Here is a 12,157-nt window from a genome sequence, read left to right on the forward strand (position 1 = left end):
TGTTTTCCATGTGTATTTAAGCCCTGTGTTTGCCCCTCGTGGTTGCTGGTTTTTGTTGTTTGAATCTCTGTCTGTGTTGGATGTTCTGTTTGTTCTGTTCTGCTGTATTTTGGTTTATGTCATGTCTGGTCCCCGATCTATCCATGTTGGCTCATTGACCCTGGACTGTCTCAACCCTGATTTTGGATTTGCCCTTAATAAATCTCGCTGATCTCAGTACGTGCCTCCGCCTCCCCGCTCCCCATTACAGTCAGTATATAAATTAGGGCCTTTGTGTTTGCCTGGCTTACGTTAGAGGACATTCAGCTACAGCTCAACCAGCCAAAAAAGACTCGGCAGCACAAAACGTGAGCGTTAGACTCACATGTGATTCTTGCTCTTCGCAATTTTTGGCGTAGTTGCCCTGCGTTGCATAAACATCGTCATTACTCTCTGTGAAAAACTTTACACAGAAGTTTAGCCCGTTCTAGAGGAACTGTCATGTCATGATGTCTTGGCAACTGCCGTTGAGAATAGAAGAAAACCGTGGATTGAAATCTAATCATCTGATGCCAACACAGATCATAGTGCATCCCTACTAGATTCTGCTTAAATTACACTGCTTAATTCTGCAGAATGGAGAGCTACACACAGTGAAGATATGAGGAATTCATTTGCACAAACAAACATTTACATAAGTCATTTCAGGAATGCAAAGTGGCTCTCTGTTAGACATACTGTGCATGGTTTAGCCACAGTAGCCATTATTTTCAGACCTACGTACTGCATTTTTTAGGTAGGAGCCATTTGAGATTCCGCCTAAAACAGTCAGCAGCAGCGTTGTGTCATCTGACCTGAATACTGCAAGCTGATTCACTGTACAGATTTATCTAGAACAGCGTTGGCGTTTGACTGTTTCTGCTGTAAAACATGCATTTGCAACCAAACTGATTTAGGGGCTTTTTTGGACGTGCTTCATGTTAACAATCGCTCACAACAGTCGGCTCTTTTTTTGAAGGACGGCGTTTATCATTTTTTTTTCCAAATAAACTCCATATATTTTTTATTCTTACAGCACTTAAGGATTGTCATAAACCATTTTCCCCTCTTGAAAGCGTTTATATCTTTCAGGTTGTTGTTGCAGCGTGCAGAGCAAGTCCCACAGCCTTAATATTAAATATGTATTTTGAAGTGTTAGGGTCACGTCTGCTTTCGTTATCTGTGGCGCTGCAGTTGTCACTGGCGATAACAAAAGCATGGTGTAATTCAGCAAGAATTATGTCTCGTTTGTGGCTCATTGAAGCTGGCAGAGAAATCAATCCAAGTCAAAAGTTCAGAGGAGTTAGTTTCGAAGATGTTCTGTGTTTATAAGAATCTGTGAATTGCATTCAGAAGGTGTCGTATTCAATGCATAAGGCGTTATAAATGTGGCTATACGTGTTTTTGAAAATTCGTTACACATTAGTGTTTATGTGTATTATGCATAATGAATTGTCAATGATTTATAAGAAGCATTCATAACACATTATATTGCCAGTATCAAAGAGACTCAGTGCCAGTTTAGTCATAAACCTACCCAGTCATAAACACATGCTGGGCCGGCCATGGTTTCTTTTACTGTATGAATTATTATGGAATAATGGGCTGTGATATTGTAATGTGTCTTTGCGAGTTTCTAGTAGAATTGATATACTTGTCATTACTTGTCTTCGCCTGTCCACTGCCTTCACTTCACAGTAGCTCTGGGCTCAGTGTGATATGAGAGGGCGTCTTGGTGCGGCGCACGGTAGAGACGACGATGCTGTGTGATGGTTTAAAGTGAGAGAAATAGTTAAGGACCGCTTGTTGTTGTAATAAATCTGGGCTGTACAAATTATTTGGGGCTGGCATTGAAACGTGTTCAGAATCCACTTGAATCCTGTGGGGAGAAGTAGCTGCTGAGACTCATGTCCTCTCCACGAGGCTGAAGTTGGCTTCGTATTTGTCAGCTTCTGATTAAAATGTTTCTATTCCGCCTAAAATGGAGCAGCTCCTGCATGTAACTGGTTTAATTTAAGGTGGATTCAAATGACTTTAGTTTCATGTTTTCTTCTCTTTCTGATAACATTCTGACACATTTTGGTGATGCTTTCACAACGGAGTCGGCACGTTCGAGGCATCAGCACAGGTATCTGACCAATGCATTAAGCAATGTTGGCACAGTGACGCTGTTCAATCTGCCACTCTTTGTCCATCAGTATTATACATTTCAAACAGCTTGGCTCATCCAAGGCTAACCAAACCAGCTTTTTCCAGTTCTAAGAGCTGTACAGTGGAGGGGTTTTTTGTTTGTTTCTTTTCTTTTCTACATTCGTGGTTTTCACTTTTAAATATAATGTTAAACAAAACGTTATAAATCCGTGGTTTTCAGCCTGTGGAGTGCAGCCCCCCAATGGGCCATGGTTGTACAGCTTGGGGGGAGTGTTAGATTTACTGAAAAACGTCATTACAGTAGACACACAATAAACAATACACATTTTTGTTAAACATGTAACCAAACGAATCATTTTAAACTTGAGAAATAGTATTATTCATGACAATTACAGCGTTAGTGTAGTGAGTAACATCTCCGCCTTCAACAATGTAGAGTCCTTGGGCAAGACTCCTAAGCCCTGGTTAGACTGATAAATCAATGTGATCAGTTATTAATCTCAGTGTTACTGAGCTCTGCTAAAGCCTGAGTAGACTGATAAATCAATGTGATCAGTTATTAATCTCAGTGTTACTGAGCTCTGCTAAAGCCTGAGTAGACTGATAAATCAATGTGATCGGTTATTAATCTCAGTGTTACTGAGCTCTGCTAAAGCCTGAGTAGACTGATAAATCAATGTGATTGGTTATTAATCTCAGTGTTACTGAGCTCTGCTAAAGTCTGAGTAGACTGATAAATCAATGTGATCGGTTATTAATCTCAGTGTTACTGAGCTCTGCTAAAGTCTGAGTAGACTGATAAATCAATGTGATCGGTTATTAATCTCAGTGTTACTGAGCTCTGCTAAAGCCTGAGTAGACTGATAAATCAATGTGATCGGTTATTAATCTCAGTGTTACTGAGCTCTGCTAAAGCCTGAGTAGACTGATAAATCAATGTGATCGGTTATTAATCTGTGTTACTGAGCTCTGCTAAAGCCTGAGTAGACTGATAAATCAATGTGATCGGTTATTAATCTCAGCGTTACTGAGCTCTGCTAAAGCCTGAGTAGACTGATAAATCAATGTGATCGGTTATTAATCTCAGCGTTACTGAGCTCTGCTAAAGCCTGAGTAGACTGATAAATCAATGTGATCAGTTATTAATCTCAGTGTTACTGAGCTCTGCTAAAGCCTGAGTAGACTGATAAATCAATGTGATCAGTTATTAATCTCAGTGTTACTGAGCTCTGCTAAAGCCTGAGTAGACTGATAAATCAATGCGATCGGTTATTAATCTCAGCGTTACTGAGCTCTGCTAAAGCCTGAGTAGACTGATAAATCAATGTGATCGGTTATTAATCTCAGTGTTACTGAGCTCTGCTAAAGCCTGAGTAGACTGATAAATCAATGCGATCAGTTATTAATCTCAGTGTTACTGAGCTCTGCTAAAGCCTGAGTAGACTGATAAATCAATGTGATCGGTTATTAATCTCAGTGTTACTGAGCTCTGCTAAAGTCTGAGTAGACTGATAAATCAATGTGATCGGTTATTAATCTCAGTGTTACTGAGCTCTGCTAAAGCCTGAGTAGACTGATAAATCAATGTGATCGGTTATTAATCTCAGCGTTACTGAGCTCTGCTAAAGTCTGAGTAGACTGATAAATCAATGTGATCGGTTATTAATCTCAGCGTTACTGAGCTCTGCTAAAGCCTGAGTAGACTGATAAATCAATGTGATCGGTTATTAATCTCAGTGTTACTGAGCTCTGCTAAAGCCTGAGTAGACTGATAAATCAATGTGATCAGTTATTAATCTCAGCGTTACTGAGCTCTGCTAAAGCCTGAGTAGACTGATAAATCAATGTGATCGGTTATTAATCTCAGCGTTACTGAGCTCTGCTAAAGTCTGAGTAGACTGATAAATCAATGTGATCAGTTATTAATCTCAGTGTTACTGAGCTCTGCTAAAGTCTGAGTAGACTGATAAATCAATGTGATCGGTTATTAATCTCAGTGTTACTGAGCTCTGCTAAAGCCTGAGTAGACTGATAAATCAATGTGATCAGTTATTAATCTCAGCATTACTGAGCTCTGCTAAAGCCTGAGTAGACTGATAAATCAATGTGATCGGTTATTAATCTCAGTGTTACTGAGCTCTGCTAAAGCCTGATTAGACTGATAAATCAATGTGATCAGTTATTAATCTCAGCGTTACTGAGCTCTGCTAAAGCCTGAGTAGACTGATAAATCAATGTGATCAGTTATTAATCTCAGCGTTACTGAGCTCTGCTAAAGCCTGAGTAGACTGATAAATCAATGTGATCAGTTATTAATCTCAGCGTTACTGAGCTCTGCTAAAGTCTGAGTAGACTGATAAATCAATGTGATCAGTTATTAATCTCAGCGTTACTGAGCTCTGCTAAAGTCTGAGTAGACTGATAAATCAATGTGATCAGTTATTAATCTCAGCGTTACTGAGCTCTGCTAAAGTCTGAGTAGACTGATAAATCAATGTGATCGGTTATTAATCTCAGTGTTACTGAGCTCTGCTAAAGCCTGAGTAAACTGATAAATCAATGTGATCAGTTATTAATCTCAGTGTTACTGAGCTCTGCTAAAGTCTGAGTAGACTGATAAATCAATGTGATCGGTTATTAATCTCAGCGTTACTGAGCTCTGCTAAAGCCTGAGTAGACTGATAAATCAATGTGATCAGTTATTAATCTCAGCGTTACTGAGCTCTGCTAAAGCCTGAGTAGACTGATAAATCAATGTGATCGGTTATTAATCTCAGTGTTACTGAGCTCTGCTAAAGTCTGAGTAGACTGATAAATCAATGTGATCGGTTATTAATCTCAGTGTTACTGAGCTCTGCTAAAGCCTGAGTAGACTGATAAATCAATGTGATCGGTTATTAATCTCAGTGTTACTGAGCTCTGCTAAAGCCTGAGTAGACTGATAAATCAATGTGATCGGTTATTAATCTCAGTGGTACTGAGCTCTGCTAAAGCCTGAGTAGACTGATAAATCAATGTGATCGGTTATTAATCTGTGTTACTGAGCTCTGCTAAAGCCTGAGTAGACTGATAAATCAATGTGATCGGTTATTAATCTCAGCGTTACTGAGCTCTGCTAAAGCCTGAGTAGACTGATAAATCAATGTGATCGGTTATTAATCTCAGCGTTACTGAGCTCTGCTAAAGCCTGAGTAGACTGATAAATCAATATGATCGGTTATTAATCTCAGTGTTACTGAGCTCTGCTAAAGCCTGAGTAGACTGATAAATCTGATGTTATTAATATTAGTGTTACATGTGCTTTACTGAGATTTATTGTAAAGGTGTTCTGAATGCAATGATACTTTTTATGTATTGTAATGGAATATGTGACTGAATACATTTAGGACGGTGCGTTCAACCAACTACTTTTTCGCTTGCCCAACCCTGCATGTAGCATGATGAATGCTGTTCTTCAGTAAAGTGCTACCAGTCTGTTGCCATGTTGTTTTTTCATTGTTTAAATAAAAAAAAGACTGACAACAAAATCAAACCTGAAAATTGCATTCAAAAGTAATTAATTATGTAACTTGTGTGTAATCAGCTGTAATGTAGTTATGTTTAAATAATTCCATCATATAAATCAAATATACAGTGACTCACCTTTAATATGTCTTTAAGGGTTAACGTACAGGCAGCCGTTACCACTTGGGTGTATTTTTTTGCTGTTGTCTGTAAAGCAGCTGCTGTTTGCATGTAATGTAATTAGGAGTCCACCGCTGTAAGCTATGATGTTCTGTATGTGGGCTTGGAGTTTATGACAGGCGCTTGGAAGAATGTGATGATGGTTGGCTTTTTGCAGTGATGTATACCGCGCACTCCTGCCTCCACAGTGGGCTCCAGCTCGTATATAATGTGGACAGATTTTTAACATTAATTAACAGCAGGAGCGGAGAAGTGCACTTAAAGGCGACACTGTGTGCATGCATAACTGCCTTTGGCATTCTCCCACGTTAGCAGGACTGTGGGGGAGGCTGCTGTGTGATGTTAAACCTCCTATCAAAAGATTACAATAACCTGTGAATTTATTATTAATGGCACAGTCCTGAATTTATAAAGCAGGGTTTTGTTAAAATGTGTAATATATTTCCACTGAAGCTTTGCCAGAGCATATTCAAACCCAGGGCTGTTCAGGAGAGCCACAGCACTGCAGAGCCATAGGAAAGTGGAATATGTTGCAATATATTGTCCAGGACTGAGTAATTAAATTCAGTACTTTTATGGACCAAATTACTTTTAAAACTACTGAACAGTGAAAAACTCCATGTCATTCAATACAACTTTTAAATGCCATTAAGTATAATTGATCCGAAATCTAGGCTGCTGATTGTCTAAAGTGCGTTCCATGTACTATTATTGTTTTGTCAATGTTATTAATGTCAGTGTGCCTAGATTAGTCTGCAATCTCTTGTGGTCAACAAGTGGTCAATAGCACCCATTTTCGGTTTATAATGTAAAAGAAGGTATTGGAAAAAGGACATTATGGAATCTGTGTTGAAGACAAGGTATCGACACTGAAACATATTAAACAATACCTAGGCCTGGTGTCCAAAATGTAAATACAATATACTGATATATGGCATTTTGGTATGTGGCACCTGATCCAGCACACATCTATGGGGACAGTTGTGGGCTGGAGGTCAGGGAACCAGCCTCGTGACCGGAAGGTCGCCAGTTCAATCCCAAGAGCCGACAGCACATGACTGAGGTGTCCTTGAGCAAGACACCTAACCCCCAACTGCTCCGTGCTGCGGATTGGGCTGCCCACCGCTCCGGGCAAGTGTGCTCACTAGAGTGTATGTGGTGTTTCACGTCACGGATGGTGAAATTTCCCCGTTGTGGGACTAATAAGGGTCGATTAATCGTAATCTAAGGCTTTTTATAAGTCCTTCATGTATGAAATACTATAGAAAAGACTTTGTGTTAGATCAAGGTTAACGCTAAACTGTGCTGTGCTGTTGACGTCCTAAATTGGATGCAACTAACAAGGTAATCAATAATGTTTGGAAGTACAGGGAGATTCACTCGAAAGAGGCCCCGAATATTCTGTAATAACTCTCGCTGGGACGAAGCAATCGGAACCAAACAACGTGCAATAAGCTCCGCGGTATATGGAGCTTCGAACAAGTCAGGATGACCCTGCGTCAGAGCGATGAGGTAGGCAATTGATTACAAATACGTGAAGGAATATAGCTTTTTTTTTGCTTCATCCTAACGGGAGTTACGGAAGAATATTCTGGGCATGTTTCAAGTGAATCTCCCTGTATTTCAGGATCAAAATGAAAATGTAAGACGTAAAATGGCAGTTAAATTTGTTTTCATTTAAATTTGCCACTCGTTCATGCGATGCTGAGCTCAAAACTGAAAAGTCATTATTGCGATTTTGATTTGCCATTTGTTTTACTAGTGTTGACATTACATTTACACAAAGATTTAGATGCTTTATGAGTAGCTTTATTTAAAGCCTCTTAAACGGCTATATTTCTCTTCTTCACCTCATCTGCTGACACGAGAGTAGCCATAAACTCTTTAGCCAGCAAGTTTTTAGATGAAGACTTTTTTCCACTGAAAAACCACTTTATTCCATTATTTGTAAGTGAAAATGCAAATAAGATAAACATTTTAATGATCATTTCTGACACATTTATTGCACAATTACATTAAGCATAAATATGTAGTTCTGGAAATGCATTTGAATTGAAATAAAGCTACTAAAAAAAGCATCTAAATCTTTGCGTAAATGAAAGGTCAATACTACTACACCAGATGGCAAATTAAAATCACAATATTCAATTAGAAATTTCATTTGAAATGTTTTGAAAGCTCCAGTTCTGGGCCTGCTCTCCAAAACGTCCTGAGAGTGGCATTGAATCTCAGAAGTGTGAAGCTTTGCTACAAAGGTTTTATTAAATTCACTATATCATGAATTTAGCGTACCTTGCAAAAGTCAGAGAGTGCCCTTCATTTACGTAATCTCCAGTGAAAACAGCCAGCAAGTGTATGTCATTTTTAAACCTCAGGAAAAAGCAAGAAACAGGCCATTTGTAACGCGGGGGATCGATGATGAGGCGGACACATACGCTGAGAGAAGCGAGATTTATTAGGGGCAAATCCAGACTCAGGGTCTAAACAGTTCAGGGTCAAAGAGCCAACACGGAGATAACGAGGGACAGACATGACAAAAAGGAACACAGGATAAACACAACAACAGAGAACAGGAAATACCACGGCGGCCAGAAGATATGACACTATACAATAGAAAGACCAGCAAACAACTAGTGAAAACTGGGTTTAAATACTAGAACAGGTTAACAAGACATAGGTGGTTAACAAGAGGGTTAACAAGACACAGGTGGTTAACAAGAGGGTTAACAAGACACAGGTGGTTAAAAAGAGGGTTGACAAGACACAGGTGGTTAACAAGAGGGTTAACAAGACACAGGTGGTTAACAAGAGGGTTAACAAGACACAGGTGGTTAACAAGAGGGTTAACAAGACACAGGTGGTTAACAAGAGGGTTGACAAGACACAGGTGGTTAACAAGAGGGTTAACAAGACACAGGTGGTTAACAAGACACAGGTGGTTAACAAGACACAGGTGGTTAACAAGAGGGTTAACAAGACACAGGTGGTTAACATGAGGGTGAACAAGACACAGGTGGATAACAAGAGGGTTAACAAGACACAGGTGGTTAACATGAGGGTGAACAAGACACAGGTGGTTAACAAGAGGGTTAAGAAGACACAGGTGGTTAACAAGAGGGTTGACAAGACACAGGTGGTTAACAAGAGGGTTAACAAGACACAGGTGGTTAACAAGAGGGTTAACAAGACACAGGTGGTTAACAAGAGGGTTAACAAGACACAGGTGGTTAACATGAGGGTGAACAAGACACAGGTGGATAACAAGAGGGTTAACAAGACACAGGTGGTTAACATGAGGGTGAACAAGACACAGGTGGTTAACAAGAGGGTTAAGAAGACACAGGTGGTTAACAAGAGGGTTGACAAGACACAGGTGGTTAACATGAGGGTTAACAAGACACAGGTGGTTAACAAGAGGGTTAACAAGACACAGGTGGTTAACAAGAGGGTTAACAAGACACAGGTGGTTAACAAGAGGGTTAACAAGACACAGGTGGTTAACAAGAGGGTTAAGAAGACACGTGAAAGCAGTCAAGGGCAGAGTCTAGAAACAAGGGGTAGAACAGGGAGGAATCAAAACAAGGACAAGACTAGAGGTAAACAAAATCACATGGAGGACTGGGAGGGGCCAATCATGACACAATTACACAGAAGCCTACTCCATAACAATTACATACAATAAAGAAGAGCTACATACAATATCAGATTTTACGTACAACATCAGAGTGTTATTTTCAGTTATTTGCTTTCAGTTTTCCAAAGATATCTACACCTCCAAAGTTCAGTCTTGGAAGTTGGCTGCATTTTCTGCTTCTCGCATTTGAAGTCATCTCACACACATTCAGTGATGTTGAGGTTTCTCAAAGGTGAAAGCTGTAAGTGCTGTTTATCTGTGTAACGTGGAGCGAGGAGGCGGACGCATGTGCTGAGATAAGCGAGATTTATTACGGGAAAATCCAAAGTCAGGGTCAAGGCAGTCCAGGTTCGTTAAGCCAAGACAGATTGTTCGGGGTACAGACATGATAAACACGGAAACACCGAACCAAACAGTACATCAAACAGTACCAAGACCAGCAAAGCACAGGGCTTAAATAACACAGGGTGAACGAGGGACAGGTGGGAAACAGGTGGAGACAATCAGGGGCGGAGTCATGAAACGAGGAGGCTGGACTAAAAACCAAAACAAAAACACATGGGCCAAAGCAAAACACAGCACATGGACAGGACTGGGAGGGGCCAGTCGTGACAGTCAGCTGGGAACAGTTTCGGTTGTTTACCAGGTCTTACAGGTGGTTGTTAGGAGTCCCAGTTTCTGAAGTTCAGTTTATGAAACTTTTGTTTTTCTTAATCGAACTACTTTATCTGATCTCCTCACCAGTATCTCCTGAAAAATGAATGGCTTGTATTAAATGGCTGGAAATGAATGAAAGGTGGCCTCTGTCTTTGCACAGTACTCCATATTATATAATTAAACTACTTAAACGTAATTACTTAATTGACTACATAGTAAGCTTTCGAGCTTAGAGGTTGAGTTATTTCTGTTTTGCTCTGTGTCCAAAATAATTATAATTATTTAATTAATATAAATAGTTACAACATTCATTGTCTACATATTCATTAGACACACATACTGAATTATGATTATATTCAATATTCATTGTGGTAAAAGCTCCAAGTATCTTAATAACATGCCCTTTCATGCCAATAATGATGTGACGGCACAGTGTGTTTACTTTTTGTCAAAGCGTAATAAACCATCTCCTTACAAACACACATGGAGTATGAATTGAAAGATAAGAGTAATTAATGTATAATTACACCATGCCTCCGTCATCGGCAGCAATAACTGCGCCTCCTAAGGGCTAAGGAGCATATAGATCACTGTTGCGAGTGGAAGCGGCGTCTAATAACCCATTTATTTTGATCTATTGTAGCGGAGTGTGGTGGAAGTTTCAAAGGTGAATCATCCGGCCGGATATTATCTCCTGGATATCCCTTCCCGTACGACAACAACCTCCGCTGCACGTGGACCATCGAAGTGGACTCGGGCAATACTGTCAGGTACCTCGTTAATTACTGACATGTGAAAATATTACACGGCAAGTTCATCAAGAAGATATCAAGGCTGGGACTAACTCCCGCTTGCACTAAGATCATCCTGCCAAATCTCATTAGGCACCTTTGAATCGCGGCCGGAGCCACAAAAAGGGCCATCAAAGCTGGGGAAGTTGAGCCACAGCTAAAACAGGTATTTAGGCTGCTGATTAAAAGGGAATCAGCAAGGAATTACAAGGGAGAGAGTGGAGTTAATTGAAGTTTAGCAGATGGGTGCTGCACTGACCCAGAAGAGGAACAGGGAATTCAGTGTTCAGATTAGACACGTCTGCCTATTACATTCCATGATCAAGACACAGACCTGTAATAAAGACCAGACTGATTGAGATTAAGACCAGGACCCCACAAGACTGAGACGGAGTTTAGTGTGTGAGTAGACATTGGATTGTGAAATTACAGTAAATTACTAGGTTTCTTTTAAAGTAATTGGGTATAATGTGTAACTTTAAAGTTTTCTGATGCACAGAAATGACTAATGTAGCTGCATGCTGCTGTTTACAGTAAACAGCTGTAATTCTGCAATCTGCAATTTTTTAGGCCTGTCACACGACCGATAGTTAATCGAGATTAATTACAGTATTTATACAGTGTAATCACGTTGGTCCGATTTACTGTAGACATTAATCAGATGGTTTTTTTAGTTACTGCAATCTGCATTTTTAGGGATGTCAATTAATTGAAATAATTATGAATAATCACAGTGAATAAATAATCTTGATTTATCACGTTTGACATTTACTATTGACAGTAATCAGCTGATTTTTAAATTCTGCAATTTGTATCTTTAGGACTATCAAACTATTTAAATATTTAATCATGATTAATCAGTATTTTCTGTAGTTATTTGTAATTAATTGTATTTGTCTTATTTACTGTTGACAGTAAGCAACGGAATTCTTACTGCAATCTTCATATTTTAGGGTTGTCAAATGGTTGTATTAAGTGTAATTAATCTTATATAATTGATTAATATATCTATGTAATATAACATTTTATATAGTTAATCATAATATTTCATCTCACTTGATTGATTTACTGTTACAGCATTTAGCTCTTTTTTTTTTAATTCTGCAATGTGTAATTTTTGGATGAACAAATGGTTAAAATGATTGATTAATCTTACGTAGCTAGTTATTGTTAATTACATTTGACTTATTTATTGTTGAGAGTAATTAGCTGGTTTTTTAAA

The 12,157-nt window shown here is 39.2% G+C and overlaps 1 protein-coding gene across 3 annotated transcripts in view; it reads left to right on the top strand.

Annotated features, from left to right (window-relative positions):
* csmd3a (CUB and Sushi multiple domains 3a) overlaps window positions 1-12,157 on the top strand; it is a 534,059-nt gene that overhangs the window by 255,087 nt on the left and 266,815 nt on the right. For all 3 annotated transcript variants that reach the window (XM_037534188.1, XM_037534189.1, XM_037534190.1), the window contains exon 25: window positions 10,788-10,914. In XM_037534188.1, the coding sequence (XP_037390085.1) occupies window positions 10,788-10,914 (127 nt within the window). The remainder of the gene's footprint in view (window positions 1-10,787; window positions 10,915-12,157) is intronic.

The sequence above is a fragment of the Pygocentrus nattereri genome, chromosome 24 (genome assembly GCF_015220715.1).
Source record: "Pygocentrus nattereri isolate fPygNat1 chromosome 24, fPygNat1.pri, whole genome shotgun sequence".
NCBI lineage: Eukaryota > Metazoa > Chordata > Actinopteri > Characiformes > Serrasalmidae > Pygocentrus > Pygocentrus nattereri.